Source organism: Raphanus sativus, unplaced genomic scaffold, assembly GCF_000801105.2.
Source record: "Raphanus sativus cultivar WK10039 unplaced genomic scaffold, ASM80110v3 Scaffold0115, whole genome shotgun sequence".
In the NCBI taxonomy this organism is placed as follows: Eukaryota; Viridiplantae; Streptophyta; class Magnoliopsida; order Brassicales; family Brassicaceae; genus Raphanus; species Raphanus sativus.
In genome coordinates, this window is record NW_026615435.1 from 31,916 (window position 1) to 53,204 (window position 21,289).

Here is a 21,289-nt window from a genome sequence, read left to right on the forward strand (position 1 = left end):
CAGAAACAATCAAGTCTTACACATAACATAACACATCATACTCTTTATTTGACCAAAACGAAATTATATGCATGTATAATGTAATATTAATTATTAGACCAACATGCATTACATAATGTAGTTTCCCTCGAACCCATACATTCAGTAAATACCTCAAGCTCCTCATATCTCCCTATATATACATTATAGCCAATCCAGTAAACAAACACCATACATAACAAAATGAAAACACTACACTTCTCTGCTTCTCTCCTGTTCCTATCAGTTCTTTTCCTCTCATGTGCGTTGCTAATCTCACCACAGTCTCCCTCACCATCACCTTCTGAGCTTCCGTCACAGCCACCTTCTTTGCCTCCGTCGCAGCCACCTTCTTTGCCACCGTCACGACCACCTTCTTTCCCTCCCTCGCAGCCACCTTCTTTGCCTCCTACACAGTCAACTTCGGACGCTTGTAAGTCAACTCCATACCCAAAACTCTGCCGTACGATCCTCTCCGCCGTCAAATCCTCGCCGTCAGACCCCTACAGCTACGGCAAGTTCACGATCAAGCAATGCCTAAAACAAGCGAGCCGTCTCTCCAAAGTCATCAACGGATACGTACGCCGCGTGAGAAGCAAACCCGGCTCAATGACGGCCGAGGAAATAGGCGCGGTTGCGGACTGCGGCGAGTTAGCTGAGCTGAGTGTGAGCTATCTCGAGAACGTCGCGGCGGAGCTCAAAATGGCGGATGTGATGACGGCGGCGCTCGTGGAGCATGTGAACAGTCTTCTAAGTGGTGTAGTGACGAACCAGCAGACGTGTCTTGACGGACTAGTGGAGGCCAAGAGTGGTTTCGCCGCCGCGATTGGATCGCCGATGGGGAATCTCACTCGCCTTTACAGTGTGTCGTTGGGGCTTGTGAGCAACGCGCTTAACCGTAACTTGAAGAGGTTTAAAGCCTCTAAGGGGAAGATTCTCGGTGGTCGTAACGCAACCTATCGCGAGCCGCTCGAGACTTTGATTAAGGTAATCAAACTTTTATTATTATTATTTGCTTCTGGAAAGATAACCAAAAATATTTAATCATGCTTTATAATAATAAAACTATTGTTTAGGAGGACAGATACTGATGAAGTTTTAATATATGGTTTGAGTTTACTTGTTTAGGACGTAGGGATTGATATAAATATTCGAACATATCTTTAAGTCTCTAGATCGAGTCAGAATGAAATGGACGTGCTCTTGTTGTGTGTGTGATCCAGAAGCATAAGATAGTAAATGTCACATGGCCTACGCTCATTTTTAGGCCACATTTTATTGGAAGTAGAACAATGATCAATTGGGTCGCTCATCTTTGACTTTTAAAAAAAATCATTTGGGTCCACACTCGAATCCAACTGTGTTCACGTGGATTCCCTCATCATAGAATGTCCACCGTCATTTGGCCCGGCTATAAAAACACTGATTTAGCAAGACATGAAATTATTAGCTAATTAAGTAATAATTAAGAGCATATTGACTTGCTTCGTTGTACTTTTTTTTTTATATAGGGTTTACGTAAAACATGCGACAAGGACAAAGATTGCCGAAATGCCCATGACCGGAAGTTGGGTGAGCTTGGGGAGACTAGCGGCGGTTCCATCCTTGTCAGTCAAGCGGTTATTGTCGGTCCTTACAAATCCGATAACTTCACAACCATCACTGACGCAATTGCAGCCGCACCTAATAACGCTAGACCGGAGGATGGTTACTTTGTCATATACGCAAGAGAAGGTGTCTACGAAGAATATATCGTTGTTCCGATCAACAAAAAGAATTTATTGCTTATGGGAGATGGGATCAATAAGACGATCATTACCGGGAACCATAATGTTGTTGATGGTTGGACTACGTATAATTGCTCTAGCTTTGGTTAGTTTTCTTTAATCTTCTTATAATTTGTTTCTCATTTGGAACTATGCTTAGCAAATTGCTTGGTTTATGACAGTGTTATTTTAATTAATTTTGTAGCGGTGGTTGGAGAACGGTTCATGGCAGTTGATGTTACATTCAGAAACACAGCTGGTCCTGAGAAACATCAGGCTGTGGCCTTGAGGAACAATGCTGAAGGATCCACTTTTTACCGGTGTAGTTTTGAAGGCTATCAAGATACTCTCTACGTGCATTCCCTAAGACAGTTTTATCGTGAATGCGATATATATGGTATGATAAGTTTTGCTACCACTTCATTCTGTTATTGGAATTTTAATTTACATGATTTTACATGAATGCCATATCATTGATCCATTTTATATGTGTGTCCCCTTTTTCTTCCTTTGTCATAGGTACCGTTGATTTTATATTCGGAAACGCAGCTGCAATCTTTCAAAACTGCAATATATATGCTAGAAAACCAATGGCAAAGCAGAAGAATGCAATTACAGCCCATGGAAGAACCGAACCAAACCAAAACACGGGAATCTCTATCATAAACTGTACCATCAAAGCCGCACCAGATCTAGCAGCTGATCCTACCTCGACCATGACATTCCTAGGGCGGCCATGGAAGCCTTACTCAAGGACGGTTTTCATGCAATCATATATTAGTGACATTGTTCAACCAGTTGGATGGCTCGAATGGAACGGTACAATTGGATTAGACACGATTTACTACGGCGAATATGATAACTTCGGACCAGGGGCAAAAACAGACCGGAGAGTGCAGTGGTTCGGGTACAATTTATTGGACATGGCACAAGCCATGAACTTCACGGTTTACAACTTCACCTTGGGAGATACTTGGTTGCCTCAAACCGATATTCCATTCTATGGTGGTTTGGTTCGCAAAGAATAATAATCACATCATATAAGATAATATTTTGTTCTTTTTATATGTACTTCCCCATTTAATTATAAAGCAATAAAAATTCATTTCTTCTAAGTATTGGAGTTTTGATTTTGGTGTTTAATTATACAATTAATAAAATGATTTTACCAGTCGAACCATTGGTTTTGCATAATATATATGAAACCTCAGACGGCAATACCAGGACGTTGGTGTTTCATAGATGGTTCGTGGAAAGACAAAGACAGTTTCTCCGGCCAAGGTTGGTATAGTACTTTAGAAGGTTTCGACAGTTTGATGGGAGCACGGAATGTCAGAGCAAGTCTTTCTCCCCTCCACTCGGAGGTAGAGGCTCTGATATGGGCAATGGAAAGTATGAAAAATTTGCGTCAGTTCAGGGTTACGTTTGCAACGGATTGTTCTCAATTGGTAAAGATGGTTTCGGAACCAGAGGAATGGCCAGCTTTTGCAAGTTATTTGAAAGATATAAAGACCCTTAAAGACGGTTTCATCAACTCAGACATTATTCATGTACCAAGACAGCAGAATATGCAGGCGGATCGACTAGCACGTAGTGCCAGGACACAACCGTCTTTTGTTGTTCACATGGATGCAGAGTTGCCGGCATGGTTTTCAGCGACCGGATGAGAGTGTGTTTGTTTTTCTGCTGATGACAAAAAAAAAAAAAAATATGAAACCTCTTTTGAGTGTAGCCAACAAAACCATATTAGTTCAATTTATATAATTATGTATCTAAGATAACACATGCATAAAGAATTCGAACTATTAAATTTTTAAACCATATATGCTATATATATATATATATATATATGCAAATGCATACACATGAGAAATAATTTACGAACAATATCTGATGACTACGAAAAACTACAACTTATTACATTGTGTGTACGTATATCTATTGAGCTGTCAAGGATAAGTCTCGTTGAGTGGAGTTATGACACTGAACATCTTCACGAGACTGTTGCCGACTAATAAAGCGTTTCCCAGTATCTCAAGTTTCTTTTCTAATTTGAAACCCTGGATTGTTTCTCTCCCCCAGTTATTCCCTGATTTGGAAACTTTCCAAACTATATCGTTTGATGGCTACATTGGCTAGTTATTGTGTTGTATTACCTCTTCATTGGTTAGTGCGGAAGGATAAATTGATACTGCTCCAGAATACATTTTTTAATAAAATACATTATTTTTGCATATACATATGAATATATCATATATGATATCTTTATACTATCTTATTTCGTTTTCTATATAAATATCATCGGTTCAAATGACGTCTCTAACGGGGTGCATGCGTGCTATCCACTCCTTAAGATGGACTTTTATTGAAAGGAGTCAATAGGAATGCAACGGATGTTTCTCATGAATCATGATTGTTAATTTATACATGCTTATAATAACTAATTTATTTTTCAGATAAACCATAATTTTTTGACTGAAATTAACATAGAACAATTAATCTCTGCTTTTGAAAGAATTGAGTGTTTTTGACATTAAGAACATGTACAATGGCCAACATATACATATGCAATGGATGAGATTTGATCTATTATATGATATTTCTTCAAAATGAAATAAAGAAAAAAGTAAACAAATTGTCAACTAACATACCAACACAAAATCACAATATGCTCACCTTGTTTCTTTTTAGATAGTGTGATTTGAAATTAATCAATCAAATATACAATAGAATAAGAATAAACACTTTATAACACGTTCACATCCAAATTAAAAGAGATTTGAAATGGAAATCTCGTTACCGGAAAACAAAGTCAGAGACCGGACCTGAACGGCACTTTAGTTGTTGGAAGCCATCTTTCACCGTCGATAAAAGGCTTAACCGTAAACCTATTCGCTTCCTTTGTACTTAAAAACCTCAATCCCTTCCACTTAACTCTATTCTTCGTCGACGCACCAGCGCCGATATTCTTATACTCACCGTAAAATATAGTATCCGGCGCAGAGTCTCCGACCCACGGCAACCAACCTTTGGGATCAATAAACCCGTTTAACGATGATTCCATTATCACCGTCGTCGAGAAATCTTTCCACGGCCGACCTAAAAACGTCTGAACACCAGTTAGGTTACCTAGCGGAGATATGTTACAACGGTGTATCGAGATTCCTCTGTTCTGGTTAGGATCTTTGCGTCCTTGAGCGGTTATTGTGTTCTGCTGTCCCTGCATTGGTCGGCGAGGGAGAATCTTGCAGTTTTGTAGAACGGAGGCTGCGTTACCGAAGATGAAATCGACTGTTCCTATTATGGTGCACTCACGGTAAAACTGACGTTGCGCGTGTACGTAAAGCGTGTCTTGGTATGCGTTCATTGTGCATCGGTAAAAGGCTGCGAGATCTGCGCTAACCAATAGAGCTACGGCTTGGTGTTTGGATGGACCGGCTGTGTTGATGAAGCTCATGTCTCTTGCCATAAACCCTTTCCCGAACACAGCTGTAGAAAAACATATGTAGTAAAGTCAAAACTTGTTTCTTGAAGCATAACAAAGCATAAAAACTAGTTTCTTGAAACATAGCAAGTCAATCATATAACTAGTTTCTTGGGTGACAAGCAAGGATTGTATATCGATTATCTCGCATAAGATCTATTTCGGTTTGTTTTATTAAGGTAGCGATATGACAAGAATTCAAGTGATTTCGGTTAGTTTATTGCACTCATAGCTGAAACTATTGTTCTAATATTTGATATAGAAGTTCGCTTAATCGATAAATCTGTCATAAACGAAATAACTTTTCTAAAACGATTTTTTTTAGAAAGATCGAGATAGTTAGCTAGCTAGGCACTTGTTTTTCTTTTTTTTGATCAACTAGGCACTTGTTTAGTTAGTAATTCTATACATAGCACCTAATTACCAACAAGTTTTGAAAACAAATCAATTGAACCCTTCTTGCATGACAATCTATTTCTTCTAGTTGATAATATTTTGAAAAAAACTTATCAATTTTTTTAAAAAATTGTAAACATCATTAGAAAATAATGAAGAATATGTACAATAAAACATTTGAGATAATTAACAAAGAACCTTAAGAAGCTTGGCAAATCAGATCATTCTAAACTACCCAAATTGAAAATCTAGAGAGGTTATTAGATTTATTGATAGTATCTTAACAAAAAATCTTTAATTCTTTTGACCAAAAAAAAAAATCTTTAATTCTCAATATTCATCCTCTACGTTATTAGATTAGTTGGTTCATAATTGGTAAATATATAGAGAGATTTACCGAACGTGGCGCTCTGGAAAGTGGGAGTTCCATCGATGACATTGAGTTTACCAGAGACAATACTCTTGCTCTCTCCATCTCCAACCACAACAACATTCCACATGGTCTTCTCCACTTTCACATTCTCAAAATAAACTCCTTTCTTCACATATATAACCGTCCTCTTGTCACTCTTCTCAGGGACATCCTTTAAAGCCCTGCTTATTGTTCTATACTTCCCTGAGCCATCCTTCGTCACCACAATATCCGCCACCTTCCTCAAATCCGTGCTCTGCAGCAACCTCCTCCCCACGTTGAAGTCCACCGCCACGTCAGCACTAAGCAAACGCCTCTTTAGTTTGAAGGAGTCAGCGATCTTACCAAGCCATGTGATAACTGCTAAAGCGTTGCTCGTCAGCTCCGTTGCGTTCTTGAGCTGACCTTCTGCGAACGTCTTCGATTCTGGATTGTTTGATTCAGCCAACGTCTCTATACAAGTATCTTGGTACGTTTCGGCAGAGCTCAGCCATGTTCGGAGGTCATTGACTAGCTCAGGTAACGTGACGTCGCCGTTTGATGACGATGTTAACGTGTTGTTGAGGCTATCTATCGTTAGGTCAAGAAGCTCGACGCAAGCATGCATGGTGGTGTTGTCTCCTGAAGAAGAGAAGGCGTTGAGAGCTTTCGTCGCTTCTGCGATTGTGATCTTGACGGCGTATATAAAGAGCTGTTCTGGATTGAGACTGCTTGCGTTTGGAGCTGTTCCGACCGTTTCGAGACACTTGTCCTTATGTAATGTAACGTCGCAAACGGCTTTGACGGATACGGAGATTGGTTCTCCGTTAACGTTAGTGTCCACCGTCGTTGACTTCTTGTTAGCCATGGTTCCGAAGACGGCTCCTATCACGATACCGACGAGAACGAGTAGTGATACGACGATGATTGTGATTCTGTTCCTCCAGTCGCGACGAGCTTGGAGTCATCGACTTTGCCGTAGGAGGAAGACATTTTCCTCCCTTCGTTTTTGATATTTTCTTCGTTTGAAGTTTTTTTTTTTTTGGTTAGGTTTGGTCTGGAGATAGTAGTCCATATAAATATAAAGAAAAAAGTATAATGCTTTGAATAAAACTAACAACTTACGTGCGATGCACAAAACAGGCTAGCTAGGAAAAGTTAGAGCATCCACATTGGTGGACCTCATGTGGGAGTCCTTAGCCATTATTAAAATATTATACTTTTTTTTAAATTTTTTTTTTAATAATTAAAGACTCTTAGGATAAAAGTCACTCCAATAGTGGACTCCAATTACAAATCCTTAAAAAAAAAAAAGAGTAGCCAGATACAAAACCTTAATATTACAGAGCATCATACCATTTAGTGAAGACAAGGAAAGAAGAAGATGTCTACTAGGGGGAAGGAGGTATCATTACTATTTCTGCCAAGTAATGTGGACTAGAGACGATCTCAAACCAATCTCCATGTGGTATTATGTACTCTTTCACTTGGCTAGGAGTTTCTCGGAGCGAGCCCTGCAGTAGCATTTTTTTTTAATAACATCCCATGATCTAAACAATGAGACGAAAATGTTAAGAAAACATACGAGAATTGCGTGACATCGTCGTTGATGTAACCATCCCCACAGAAAAATGGCTGCACCAATCAACTGGCACCATCCAAGCTTCACCAAAGGGATTAAAGAAGATAATAAATCAAACTTAGTGTCTGAGGTATGGCTTTTTCCTTTAGCAATGAACAAAGCTACTTCTGGTGCTATATTGACGCAGAGTGATAAAGGCGCTGCTGTATAGAAACTAAAAGCTCAAATTAAAACCCAATCAACAAACTATAAGACAATAGTTTTTTTTTTTTAAATGAGAAGACTTACAACCATCCAGCGAGATAGCCAAGGATGTTCATCCGAGCAGAAGGGCTATACTTGAAGACATAGAATGACTCTATAAGGCGCCTTAGAACTTGGATTTCCATCAGGACAAGTAGAAACACTGCTCTCCACACTTCGAACTGATGCTCCACATGGGAACCTCCGGTTGCAAGTTGCAACATCGGACAAACGGGACTGGTCAGACGTTAAAGAGGTCGTTTTGAAAGCGTACATCCAATGGTAGCCAGCAGAAGAGTCATCCAGGCCACTCCGAGAACATAGAAGTGAGCAAAGTATTTCTGTCGAAGTGTCCACTTCTGCATCCATAGCCAAAAAAAGGAAAGTTTAAAACAGGGAACTGAAACAGAACAGTTGTGAAACTAACTAGCATTGGTTTTCAATCACATCAAAGAATTTCAAATCCTCTCTTTTTTTTTTGTTTTTGGAAGACGTGGGCTGGAGAATCTTGCCTCTCCTAGCGAAACCCAAAACGAGTTCATGAAAATAAGTCACGTCTCTGCATCGAGTAATGCTCCCCATTCCGAAATGCATATCCGCGACCTGTAGCCATCAGCAATCATCGTCGATCATTCAAAACCAAATCAAATCTTCTTCGCTGCTAGAAGAATCGGTGGCTTCTGCGTCGGTGAATGAAATTCTGACGATAATCACATAATCAAGAAGCTTATCAATCGTATTCTGCAAATGCGGCGGTGGCGGAAGATATGAGAATCTTTGGAGACAGAAAATAGATCGATCGGAGAAGAAGAAGTAGAGGACGAAGCCTTTAACAAAAAAAAAAAGAAATAGAAGACCAATCACACGTTGCCAACGCATCAAGGATCAAGTCCATAAAAGGCTTAATTAAAGACTCATCCTTAACTAACGAAATTCTTTTATTATTATTTTAATCTTAAATGCACAAGGATTTGTGCTAAGAATTGAGTTAAATCCCCCATTGCGGGTGGTCTTGTTTAGATTATCAAAGAATGTATATAAATTCATAAGTGCTTCTCATGTTTATGTACTTCTTTTATTTAAAACAACTATAAGAATGCATTTCGGTGGTAAGTAAGAGCATCTCCATTGAATAATCACGAGAGGGGATCACACCTTTCCCAAAAAAAAAAATAATAAAAGAAGAAGATCTGGTGAATCTCTCTCCCGCGAAGCTCTTCCAAGTGAACATCTCTCTTCTAAAATTCATCATTGAATAGATAAATGTAGAAAAAAAAACTTTGAAAGTAATACAAACATTTGATTTATTTAAAACGGTTTCGTAATACACGTATTCATTTGCCTTGGGGAAGGAGCAAATAACTTTATCAACGATTCAACCCTGACCATTGACGTGATGGCCGTGCAACTGCAACGTCCCCCTGATATTACAAAACTACCCTTCTCCCGTTTCCATTTTCGTACTAGAACACAAAATCCCAAAAGGGTATAATCGGTCTCCCTGCATTATCCCCCTGATATTACAAAACGACCCTTCTTCCCCTTCCATTTTCGTATACGAACACAAAACTCCAAAGGGTATAATCGGCCTATAAGAAAAATCTTTTCGCGCTTCGTCTTAACATTTTTCTTTTCTGTTGCCTTGGAAAAAAGTAGCTTTTCCTACGGTTACAGGCTAGTAGTACCTTCCTCTTTCTCTTAACTCTCTCTCGTTCCCTGCGAAAATCGAAGAACCCTAATAATCCTTTTCGCGTTCGTTTTCTCTGTAGATCTCACCATCTAGCCTTATCCCATGCATTTCGACTGAAATTTAGAGGAATCTACGTCTCTGAAGATCCAAAACGCTGTTCTCTTCTCTAATCTCGTTTCAGATCGTTGTTTAAGGTAAAGCAACCAAACAGTTCTCTTAGCGTAACCTTCTCTGTCTAACACGAAAAATCGCTCTGTTTCCGAGATTTCTATTTCTCGTACCTCCGATTCGGTTTTTGTTTACTGAGCGGTTTGCTAAGACGAAGAGCTTGTGTGTGTGTGTGTATGCGATATTTCTCTGTTCGCTAGGGTTATGAGCTGAGATCAACTTTTTTTTTAGTGGTTCGAGATCTTCTAGGGTTTAGTGTTTGTTAGCCTTCTCTCCGATTGCAAATCGCTCGTGGTTAGGGTTTCTGGAAGCGGTTAGCCGGTTTAGTGAATCGATTCAGTTAAACCGATTTTGATTCTTTTGTCGTGTTTCAGGTGAGAAGCAATGGGTGCGGGGAGGATGAAAGAGACCTATACGTTGGCTCCGGATAGCCTTAACACATATGTGAACTGGAGCGTGAGGAATCTCGAGAAGAGAGATCTCTGTGGAGTTATATTCGGATGCAAGTTCAGCACTATCAAGGAGGAGTGTTACGCTGAGAAGCTTTTTGGTTAGTTTTCCTTTTGCAAAGTTATATAATCTTTTTTGAGGCTTTGTTTGTGTTTGAAATTTGATGTTTGTTTTGTTGGTTTACCAGGTTTGCCAGCTGCTCACATGGCGTATATCAAGAACATTGATCCTGGTTTGACGCTGTTTCTGTTTAACTACAGTGATAGAACGCTTCATGGTATCTTTGAAGCTGCTAGTGAAGGACAGCTGAACATTGATCACAAAACTTGGTCTCCTAATGGGACTGATCCGAGTCCTTACCCTGCTCAAGTATGTCTGTCTTAGTAACTAAAGACTTTGTTTAGTTGATTCATTGAAGTGTAACTCGTTCTGTAAATGCTTTTACGCAGGTAAAGATGCAAGTCGGCGTGATTGCTGATAATTACAAGGATGAGAAGATGTTTTGGTTTGAGCTGGACCGAGATCAGACAAGCAAGCTGCTCCGTATGTTTTCACCACCGTCGCCGTATGTAAGGGCATCTTCTCTTGTGGAGATAGGTGACGTGGGAGCAACACGGGTTGATAAGTGGAGCAGTCTTTTCAAGTCTTCAGATGATTCGGGTGAGATCAACTTTTTTTTAGTGGTTCGAGATCAATCCTCTAGGTTTTATTGTTTGTTAGCCTTCTCTAATATTGCTAATTTCTCGTGGTTAGGGTTTCTGGAAGCGGTTAGCCGGTTTAGTGAATCGATTCTGGAAGGACTAAACATGATTTTGGAGGATCCTAGCGATAGCTTTAACTCTTGTGGGACTAGAGGAGGACAGCTCAACATTGATCTCAAAGCTTGGTCTCCCAATGGGACAGATCCGAGTCCTCCTTACCCTGCTCAGGTGTGTCTCTTTACTACAGAACACGTTGTTTAATTAGTTGATTTTACCCCATATGTAACTCGTTCTGTAAATGTTTTTGCTCAGGTAAAGATGCAAGTCCGCGGGATTCCTCCTCATAATGCTGAGGCGAAGAAGAGAATGTTGCTGGAAGGGGGTTCTGATCCAAATGCTGGTGACAATTCGAAGGAGCAAAAGATATCAGTTATGGAGAGACTTGTTTCAAAAGATCAAACAGAGGACTGGAGTAAGTATTATGATCATGGTTTATTGTGTTTAATTAACTTCTTTGATTTTTGATTTTTTTTTGGTTACTTGTGTCTGTATGCAGGCATACTGGTGCATGCTGGTAGATGCTGTGGTGTTGATCCTGGTGAAGGAGATATCTTCATTTGCAATGTGACTTTCAACGACGATCCCCGTGAAGATGACAATCTGCGATACGATGATCTTCGAGCTCCAGATGTTGAGGTGTACTTGGGAATCAATAGCACCCGGGAAGAATCTATTATTGGCTACTTGAACACCCTGACTCAGCCGCAGCTGGACTTCCTTTCTCCAATTAGAGTTAGTGGAAAGATCACTTTAGCTCATAGCGCATATTCTACTCTGCGGTTCAGTGGATATAGATATGGTCATCAGCTTCAGATTCAGCCAACACTACCAATGGATAAAATATGGCGACTTAATGTTGATTTAACGACTAAGGTTATTTCTACACTTATCTATTCCTTTGTATTCTCCACCTCATATATTCTTAACAATTTTTACATATGTTCTTGTAGATAATGTCAAACATAGGTCGCTGTGCTGACGTTGCTCGAGTAGAGCTAATCTCGAAGATGTTCGGTGTGGCTGGTCACAATCCTTCTGTATACGAGAACGTGAACCTAAGCAACCATGCGGCATCACAAGAACTCACTGCACTTATGTGCATGAGGCGTGCTGCTGGTAAAATAAGGTAAGTTTGATTTAAAAATATGATATATATTTTCACGCTTGGTTGTTTGTTTGATAAATCAAGTTTATTAAATAGGTCTTTTGAGATTGGTCTCCCTGGTAGAACTACACCAAATTACCTTTACACCAGAAGAGTTCTACGGCCATTTCAGTATCTTGGGTAAAGTGATTTCTTCTATTTTTGGAAACTATTTTGTTTTTGCTTATACTTATAATCAACTGTCTTTTTCTTTTGTTATTGTTTCAGGGGGCTTTTGACAAAGCTATCCCTCTTTGGGCTACCACAACTCAGTTCAACAGAGGATTTGCAACCCATTTTTGCTCGTTGCCCTTTGCTGACGGAATTCCAGCAAAAGAATGTTTCGATGTATAACACAGAGTGAGTTTCATTATTTTTTAAAGTTAAATTACAAAACCTCTTTATTGATTATCTATGTTTTGTTTTATTTTTTTTATGTTTTGTAGTCCAATGCCAGTGAACATGGTGTTACAAAGTGTCACTGAACACTGCAAAAGCCTGGAGGTATTGGTTTACGATAATAGCGATGGTCCAGATTGGCCAAGAATGGGGATTGATAACATCACCTCGTTGGCGTTTGTGGGAACATGCACAAGGGTCAAGAATCTTAGTCTCTGTGGCGTCACCGTACCAGAAGAAGTGATGAGAGTGATCCTCGAGGTATGTGTAAAACAATTAACATTAGGTGTTATTCTTATTTAGTTTTTAACATAAAGATATGTTATGGATAATTTACAGGGACTCGGGAGACTAGAGAAGCTAGATTTATCCGTGTCTAGAGGATTTACCGGAAGTTTCTTATTGTGAGTGTTTTAAGTTTTGACTTTTGGAAAAAAAATTCGTTCTGATTTATTTTGTTGTTGATATTTACAGCGATGCTGCGGATGATACAAAAATACTTCGAGTTATAAAACTTGAACATTGCTATGATCTCGAAGAGGTGCAACTTCGGTTATTTTTCCTGAGGCTACGTGAAGGGAACTACCCCAACATGCGTAATATCGTAAGTTTCTTTGATTTTCAGTTAATGTCACATGAATCATTTGTTTATCATTTGTTTATTGTCGGCTTTGATGCATCTTAAAGGTGGTCAAAAGTGGAACTACGTGGGGAGATACTCTAACGGCGGGATTTGAAACACGTATTGGGGTAGCCGACTTGCTCTTAGAAAGAGCTATTGAGATAGACGCAACTTTGTAAGTATCGTTGTTATTTCTATCTCCATTAAAATAATTACATTATAATGCAAACTTTGTAAATATCGTTCTCTATATTCATTAAAAAAATAATCATACTAATTTGATTGGACACTCATTGTGTAACAGTGAGTATGCGAACCAGGAACCAGAGGCGTGGGACGACTTTTTTGAAGAAGTTAACGATCAAGAAGCACCTAACGAGCTTAATCAAGAAGAGTTGATGGACGGTCATGAAGCACAGAACGAGCTTAATCAAGAAGAGTTGATGGATGAAGAAGTTGAGGCAATGGAGGAGGAGTTGTTTGATGAAGATGATGATAGTGAGACTGATGAGGAGGATGACTCGATATTGGACGATCAAGAAGCACAGAACGAGCTTAATCAAGAAGAGTTGATGGATGAAGAAGTTGAGGCAATGGAGGAGGAGTTGTTTGATGAAGATGATGATAGTGAGACTGATGAGGAACATAACCCGATAGATCATGCCAATAGGATGCAATACATCTACTGGTGGGGGTGAAGAAGAAGATGATTGAGTTCTCAGTAGCTTTTGTTATATTTGGGATCAAATGAACTCTTGCTTCTGACCATGGTCCTTTGGTATCTTTGTAACTGGGTTAATGTTCACTGGTACTTTTGCATTGTCTCTATTGCTACTTACTTTATCGTTTGGCTTGGAACATTTTATGAAGGTTTCTGTGTGTTTTTTTTTTGTCTTTTTCTTTCTTTGGGTTCCTTGGTTAGGTCTTTCTGGAGATATTAGTTTCTTGTGTGAACCTACATGTCTGATTATGTTCACATGATTTTAGTTTCTAGATGAGTTGTATCTTTCTCTTAACTTGGTTCAGTTTGCCAAAGGCAGTGTGATATATGCACTATACCATTTATATGGGTGAACTAATAAGTTCCTTGGATTACAGGACAACAAAGATGCTCCTCATGTAAAAACATATGAAGTTTCTCAAAAAGGAGAGAGACTTTGTCCAAGGACCATGGTCACAGATTATTATTTGTTCAGTGAATGACAGTTTCTTCTGATTCTTCTTCCATTGCGTGAAGACTGAAGAGAGAAACGATGATGACAAGGAGTATAGTAACTTCATGTCATATAAGTCTCTTGTGGTTGGTTGACATGTAATTTACATAATGCGTGCTCATGTGTATAAATGATGGTAGTTTGGTGAGTAAATTACCTTTATTTAATCATGAGTATATCTTGCCTTTAGGTGACTTGATAGTTGATACGCAAGAGTAATGTAACAAGACAGTACATGGATGAATCGATGATGGATTATGAGTGAACCGATCGTTTCTTGAGCATAGAAGAAGACAACGCATGAATGTTGTATGAGCCAATATACTTCCTTTGTTGGGCTTTGAAGCCCGACAAATATGTGCGTCACCTAATTTCGTTCCTAACTATGGTTAAATATTACTGTAGTAGGCTTCAGAAAAGTACATACAAATTTAGTGATGACTAAAATACAATTATATTGTTTAACTAACTAATAGAAAAATAGAACTATTTACGAAATATTAATATAAAAATAAATATAAATTACACTGAAATTCTAAAATTATTATATATTTTTACATATGGTAATTAATATTTTTAAATCCGATAAAACCAAACCAATTAAAACTGAACCAAACATAAATAAATAAATTGGTTTGAATTTGGTAATAACGAATATAATGAATGAATATTATTTTTTAAAAAATAGTGAATATGGTTTTGAATATAAACCGATCAAACCGAGTAAACTGATCAACTAAAATACAATAGTATAACTAAATGTAAATTATATGATATAATTAATAATAGATACATAATTTTTAGAAAATAAATTTTATTGATATGATCTAAATACTTTAAAATGTTGATTTTAGTAATTAAATATTTTTTTGAAGTTAAAGTTTATTTCATTTTTATCAAATAAACAATACATCACTTTTTACCTTTTTATGCATTTTCTAAGATAAGATGTAAAAAAAATACAATATGTATGCTAATATTTAGCTATAGTATTATGAAAAAATAATTTTTTATCCTATAAAACTATTATTATTAACTTAATAGGTTTACTAATCATTTTAAATAGTAAAAAGTAATCTGCTTAAAATCATAATGATCTTCATGTTATATTAAAACCGATATCTAATAATATAAAGTAAGATTCATAAAATATTATAATATATAAATATATTTATGATTTTGATATAAAATGAATAAATAAAAACCGACTGTATATAAACTGATTGTACATAAACCGAACTAGACCAAAGTAAATATAATTTTAATATAATAGCTATTTTTTATAACCGTAATACCAAAAAACCCAGAAAAAAATGAACCAATATCCGGATTGAATACACTTAGACTAGGATAAGATCCGCGCTTTGCGCGGGATGAAATGATTAAATTTGTTGTGATTTTGAAGATATGAAGACATCAAATCTATTTTGTTTGGATATTAGATTGTTTTGGATTGGTTGTTTCAGGCTGTAATGTCGTCCAATTAAATAACTGTATTTTACATCATATATTTTGTTGGGTCAAATTGAGTTTTTTATTTATTTTATGGTGCTAACCCAATCTTTAAAAGTATTATTTTGGTTTCATGTGAATTTTTAATGTCCGCAGGGCCTTCAATGTTTGCAGAGGGCAGTGTCTCAGACTCCATTTTATTTACTCTTGTGGTATCTTTCTCGGTAGGCATTGGAATTTTGAACAGTTCTCTACGTTTCTCAACCGTGTTCAAGTACCTTCTCGCTTCTATCTTTGGTCTATGCAAGGTCATGGCCACTTTTCTCCTCAGTTACATCCCGATTTTTGTCAATAGAGCCATGGACAGGTTCGCTAACTCTGCCATTACTGTCTTTTTTCCTTCTCTTCAAGTTTTGAAAAAGTGGATGATATCTTTAAAATGTTAGCATCATCTCTCTTTTTGTGGCATGCCCAACGCTCCAATTTCGTACGTCATCTCTTTGAATCCAGCATCATCTCTCTACTCTTTCTCTGTTAACGTATTTTTATATTTCTCGAACAGAGAATACTGACTCAAATACTTGTGTTTTCAGTTTTTTTTTGTCGTCTCGTAACTATTTTAAATTAGGCAAGTACGTAGAACAAAATCGTTTTAGAAGCTTTAAAAATTTATTACGTCACTTTTTTTCCTCCCAAACGCTTCTCATGCTGTCACGTGTCAAAATTAATGTGAATGCATTTAATACAAAATGTTTCTCTTTTAATAATAAGGGGATAATACTCATAACTTAAGAGGTGTTAATGGAATATCAACTCAAACGAGTATTTGGTGGTCTTGAAGAGTCTCCTTTATGACATCTCGATGTTGAGTCGAAGCTTTTCCTCTATCTCGTTTTCATTTATTCCTCGTTCAATCAATGTAGCAGCTGATAAGCTTGCAAAGACAACACTTGCTTCTCTGTGTAATGACTCCGTTTAAGAAAGACTCTGTTTTTTTTATTATCTAAATTAAGGTTTGCCTAAAAAAAAAAACTCTCTATTTGACCAAAACGAAATTATATACATGTATAATGTATTATTAATTATTAGACCAACATGCATTACATAATATAGTTTCCCTCGAACCCATGCATTTCATTAATACCTCAAACTCTTCGTATCTCCTATATATACAACACATAATAGCCAATCCACTAAACAAACACCATAACATAGAAGAATAATAGCCAATCCACTAAAACAAAATGTAAACACTACACTTCTCTTCTTCTCTCCTGTTCCTCTCAGTTCTTTTCCTCTCATGTGCTTTGCTAATCTCACCACAGTCTCCCTCACCGTCCCCTTCTGAGCTTCCGTCACAGCCACCTTCTTTTGCTCCGTCACAACCACCTTCTTTGCCTCCCTCTCGGCTCTCAGCCACCTTCTTTGCCTCCTTCACAGCCACCTTCTTTGCCTCCATCTCAGCCACCTTCTCTCAAAAAGGAGAGAGACTTTGTCCAAGGACCATGGTCACAGATTATTATTTGTTCAGTGAATATCCCTCTGATTACTATTTTTAAATGCAAGCCAGGTGTGTCTTTCTCTCTTGAGGCGTTTTTGGACGATACATGGATTTTGTTCCTTTCTGAAACTTTCAGATTCAGTATATTTCTTGTATCAAGACATGCAATATGATTTGGAGTGATATACTTGTTAGGTTCTGTTGGCGTGACTGGAGGTGGGCATTTGGTCTATATAGAATTTGGAGATGGGATCAAATGAACTCTTGCTTCTGCTTGTAAGAAGAAACACTTTCAGATTATTCAGTTTACTTTTCTCTGGTCTGAACTGTGTCTAGTTTCTAACAGTGGCTTTAACTTAATACAGAGTATGAGCTTCGTCTTGGTGTGGGACTCAGCGCAGCTGCTCAAGTCTTTGACACGCATCGGATATCTACAGAAGAATACAAAAACTCAGCAGCATCGATCCTCGAAAGTGAAAACCTTAGTCGTTAGGATGAGAGAAACTTACATGCCGTGGAAGAAAGCTGCTTGGCAAAGCTGTGTTTGATCTAGACCTGGAGATCCAGCTAGATGATGTGATCTCTGTGGAGGCGTCAAAGGAGAATGCCTTGTTGCAGATAATTAATGGAAGGGCTCATTCTATATTGTTCTGGTGGAAGTTTGATGCTTTTGCTTTGATCATTGATGGGAAATTGCTTGCTTATGCATCGGATGATTTAAAGCACATCTTCTAAGAGCCAGCTGTTAGTTGTGCTTGAGCCAGTCGTTGGTTGGTTTACTCTTAAGATTTTGATGTAACGATGAGTATTCTTGATTTTACGTACACGTTAACAAAATGGTATAGGTTGTTCTTGTAAGTTTAATCTGAAATTGCTATAAAAAATCTGGTTATAACTTATAATATTAATAATGCCGTATGTAATTCTTCTAAACCAGATAACCAAATGAAAATGCTAAACAATTATGTCAATACAATCAACACTGTACTAATGTTATTCTTTTAAAACCGGATAGTGTTCTTTAAACCGGACATATTCTTTGAACTGGATAAACCATTACAAATGCTAAAATATGATTATCTTTTTTTAAATGGATAATAGTTAAATAATAAATCCGGGAAAAAACCAATAACAGAATTTCATAACCGGATAACTAATAGATGATTTTGAATATGATAGTAATAGCCGAATAATAGTTTCTTGTATCTGTAATGTCTGCATATTAAAACCGGACTAAAAATCATGTTTTCGAATTGATTTATTATAAAAGATGAACTAATATGTATGTTAACCAAATATTAGAAAGTTAATTTGGATATAATTTTTTTTTACATCATATGGATATATAAAATCCGATTTTTGACCGGGACGGACATCTACGTTGACTGGTCGTATTAAGGTTGGGTTTACATGAGTGTTATCACTTTCGGCCGGTCATAAATTAAAGGCGCCAATTGACCCAGGAATCAATTTTCCAATTTCGATTATACAAACCCGGGAAACAATTTTTACTTTTTAATTATACAAACCAAACGCGGTTCGCCCTTTTAAGTTCAGTTTTGTATTTCGAACCGGCCAAAATTGACCCACGAATAAATCTTTCGTTTTCAATTGTGCAAAACCAAAGCCGGTTCATCTTTTGCTATATACTCTGTAATTCGTTGGGGTTCGCAATTGATTGTTGAAGATTTTCGAATACATTAATCAGGGCTACATTAGTTTTGGAACGCAACCTTGATAACTCCACGTCTGTTTTGTATATACGTACGTTGTAAAGTTAAATAATCTATTAGAATGAAGATTTCCCTTGAAGAAAAAACAAGATGACCTCTTTTTTTCTTCTCATTTTTAGTTTGTAACAAAAAGGGCCAATATAAATGACCCCAAGGCAAAAGACCATGTCAGAATACTACAGCAAACATGGAGAGAGCATCTAAATAGGCGGAATCATAAGGCGACGTTGTGGGCAGCAATAGTGAGAGGGGCGAGGCTGCGAGTTAAGAAAGGTTTATAAGTCAAAGAAAAAGGGAGCATAAATAGATTGGAGTGTGATAATTACCATGCAGATAAGTTTGAAATTCCCCGTGACAAGTGATACCTTCTTCACACCTAGAAACAAGAGTTGGAAACGAGGTCCAACTTCCTACAAAATCAAAAAGAAAGAAAGAAAAAGGGATAAAATACATGTCCTCTTCCAACACAGAGAGAAAAAGGCTCAGCAAAGTAAGCAAACCTTCCAGGTGAGCTTTGGCATTTCTTCTGAAACGGCTGCTTTCTCAGAGTGGAGCCTGATGAACACGAGAGAGTGCATGCATAAATATGTAAGTGACTAAAAGAAAATCACTAAAAACAACTTTGAGGAAAAAGAAGAGGGTGGGGGTAACCAATGATGTCGGTAAAAGACAAAACCATCTTTGTACTGGAAAAGTGCAGCGTTCTTTCGACAGGGTTTGTTGGTTCTGGAATTAGTGGGGGCCTTGGGGAAGAGTGATTGTATCAATCTGAAAAATGAAAAATAAACAGTAAAATTCAAAAGGTAAGAGACAAAGTTTTGAGTAAGTAAACTAAAGGCACGTAGCTGAGTATGAATTTAACCTGCTAAGGCCAAGACCGGCCTGAGATGTAAAAAGTGCCATATGAACATAAGGATCGAGGAGGCATTTCGGGGCGTTTGCTTGATCCTGCAAGAACACGAGATTTTGAGCAGTGTACTAGAGCTATAATTAATGAAGGCAGATTTGAGCAATTACAAAAAAAAAAAGGCAGGCTGGCTAGCTAGCTGTATAGTACCGGTAGATCCTCACGCGGGATGTGATTACAAACCCTGAAATAAGCGGCAGCACCATTCAACAAGCTTACAATACATATTTCATCTGTAAAGGTTATAAAAACAAAAAAAAGGCTTAAAAGTCGTATGTATGTAAAAATATATGAGAGATAGAAACATCAAGAACATAAAAACACATGCACGCACCATGTCCCAAAGGGTTTGCATCGACGAGAACGAGAGACGTACACTCTCTCTCTTTTGCTATTACCATCAGGTCTTTTACCGAGTCGGGATTCCACCTTCTCTTCCACTTGATGTAAGTAGAATTAGGGAACACTGAGAGCATCTCCTTTACAATTATAGGTTCCCTCTTACGAAATAGCTGACAAATTTTTTTTTTTTAATTAACAAATGCTCCGTAATTAACATGATATATATATATAGAATTATAAAACTTTCTCTTACCGGAGAGTGGAACCGACCACGATTGGTGATCAAGGTCTTGGGTTTGATTTCACCACTCTCGATCTTATCGATTTCCAACGGTTCAAACTCTGCCCAAAGCTACAAAATTCGCCAAAAAAAAGTTTTTTAAGGCGTAGATATATACTAAGAGATTAATTCCAAAAATAAATTAATTAATTAAATCATTCATGCAAGCATTAAAACCTAACCTTCTCATCATCGAGCTTCGTAATCTCACGGTGCATCTTCGCCTGCACCAACTCCTCCTCTGCCTTGGTCGTTTTCGTCGTCTCCTCCTCTGCCTTGGTCGTTTTCATCATCTCCTCCATTCTCTCTTTATCTCTCTCTCTCTCTCTCTCTCTCTCTCTCCGGCTGCCTCAGTTTCTCTTTAGGGTTTTCTCTCGCCTCACAACCCTCTATATATCCCCCAATATTATGGGCCCACTTTGGGCCGATTTAGTTTGGGCCTGCCCAATTTATAACCAAGATTCATTGTCAATGATCAATACAATTAAAACAAGACGCAAAAAAATCCAGATGACTTTCAAAATATCAAACTACCAGCTATTCTGTATCAATATGACCCACACCATTTTCCAAACCGAAGAACCTCGAAAACACCAAAATAAACCAAACATACCACATCTAAGCAAAAAAAATCCTTGCGTAGCTTAGAGTGAACAACCGATGTTTTAACAATAATTTATATTAGCCATAACTTAGAGCATTATTATCGGGGTCTCTTAAGGAGTCTTTAATTGCTGACTAGGATT

At 37.7% G+C, this 21,289-nt stretch overlaps 3 protein-coding genes and 2 pseudogenes across 4 annotated transcripts; 2 read left to right on the forward strand and 3 right to left on the reverse strand.

Moving 5' to 3' along the window:
* Positions 1-101: 101 nt before the first annotated feature.
* On the forward strand, positions 102-2,899 carry LOC108832759 (probable pectinesterase/pectinesterase inhibitor 25). Its single transcript, XM_056996062.1, has 4 exons — positions 102-1,005; positions 1,530-1,890; positions 1,990-2,181; positions 2,304-2,899. Exons 1-4 carry the CDS (start codon positions 223-225, stop codon positions 2,810-2,812), a joined length of 1,845 nt encoding a protein of 614 aa, XP_056852042.1. The 5' UTR covers positions 102-222; the 3' UTR covers positions 2,813-2,899.
* A 1,683-nt stretch (positions 2,900-4,582) lies between these two features.
* Positions 4,583-7,048, reverse strand: LOC108811074 (putative pectinesterase/pectinesterase inhibitor 24; annotated as a pseudogene).
* Positions 7,049-7,332: 284 nt separating this feature from the next.
* LOC108810155 (polyprenol reductase 2-like) lies at positions 7,333-8,771 on the reverse strand (annotated as a pseudogene).
* Positions 8,772-9,557: 786 nt separating this feature from the next.
* On the forward strand, positions 9,558-14,088 carry LOC108810426 (uncharacterized). Of its 2 annotated transcripts, none has more exons than XM_056996058.1 (15): positions 9,558-9,764; positions 10,113-10,288; positions 10,376-10,557; positions 10,638-10,848; positions 10,942-11,117; positions 11,202-11,361; positions 11,446-11,822; positions 11,900-12,075; positions 12,151-12,234; positions 12,322-12,441; positions 12,540-12,753; positions 12,832-12,896; positions 12,967-13,096; positions 13,180-13,289; positions 13,419-14,088. In XM_056996058.1, the coding sequence occupies exons 2-15, from the start codon at positions 10,123-10,125 to the stop codon at positions 13,810-13,812; spliced, it is 2,565 nt and encodes an 854-aa protein (XP_056852038.1). In that variant the 5' UTR covers positions 9,558-9,764; positions 10,113-10,122; the 3' UTR covers positions 13,813-14,088. The 2 variants fall into 2 exon arrangements, with proteins under 2 accessions (XP_056852038.1, XP_018438041.1); XM_018582539.2 differs by having other exon boundaries at positions 12,322-12,453; positions 13,419-14,086.
* Positions 14,089-19,088: 5,000 nt separating this feature from the next.
* LOC108805577 (uncharacterized) lies at positions 19,089-20,993 on the reverse strand. The gene is made up of 9 exons (XM_018577498.2): positions 20,726-20,993; positions 20,517-20,615; positions 20,256-20,433; positions 20,072-20,154; positions 19,877-19,962; positions 19,666-19,782; positions 19,515-19,569; positions 19,341-19,424; positions 19,089-19,271 (listed from the first exon to the last, which is right to left on the reverse strand). Exons 1-9 carry the CDS (start codon positions 20,843-20,845, stop codon positions 19,215-19,217), a joined length of 879 nt encoding a protein of 292 aa, XP_018433000.1. The 5' UTR covers positions 20,846-20,993; the 3' UTR covers positions 19,089-19,214.
* Positions 20,994-21,289: the final 296 nt, after the last annotated feature.

What these genes read in the sequence shown, in the direction of transcription:
- LOC108810426 (XM_018582539.2), top strand. Translation starts at nt 10,123, where the DNA reads ATGGGTGCGGGGAGGATGAAAGAGACCTATACGTTGGCTCCGGATAGC. An exon ending in TGATGAGAGTGATCCTCGAG is followed by an intron (nt 12,754 to 12,831) that starts GTATGTGTAAAA and finishes GATAATTTACAG; the next exon opens with GGACTCGGGAGACTAGAGAA. An exon ending in TTTACCGGAAGTTTCTTATT is followed by an intron (nt 12,897 to 12,966) that starts GTGAGTGTTTTA and finishes TGATATTTACAG; the next exon opens with CGATGCTGCGGATGATACAA.
- LOC108832759 (XM_056996062.1), top strand. Translation starts at nt 223, where the DNA reads ATGAAAACACTACACTTCTCTGCTTCTCTCCTGTTCCTATCAGTTCTT. An exon ending in CGCTCGAGACTTTGATTAAG is followed by an intron (nt 1,006 to 1,529) that starts GTAATCAAACTT and finishes TTTTTTATATAG; the next exon opens with GGTTTACGTAAAACATGCGA. An exon ending in GTATAATTGCTCTAGCTTTG is followed by an intron (nt 1,891 to 1,989) that starts GTTAGTTTTCTT and finishes TTAATTTTGTAG; the next exon opens with CGGTGGTTGGAGAACGGTTC.
- LOC108805577 (XM_018577498.2), bottom strand. Translation starts at nt 20,845, where the DNA reads ATGGAGGAGATGATGAAAACGACCAAGGCAGAGGAGGAGACGACGAAA. An exon ending in TCCCGCGTGAGGATCTACCG is followed by an intron (nt 19,963 to 20,071) that starts GTACTATACAGC and finishes GTGTTCTTGCAG; the next exon opens with GATCAAGCAAACGCCCCGAA. An exon ending in ATTTCAAACTTATCTGCATG is followed by an intron (nt 19,272 to 19,340) that starts GTAATTATCACA and finishes CTTAACTCGCAG; the next exon opens with CCTCGCCCCTCTCACTATTG.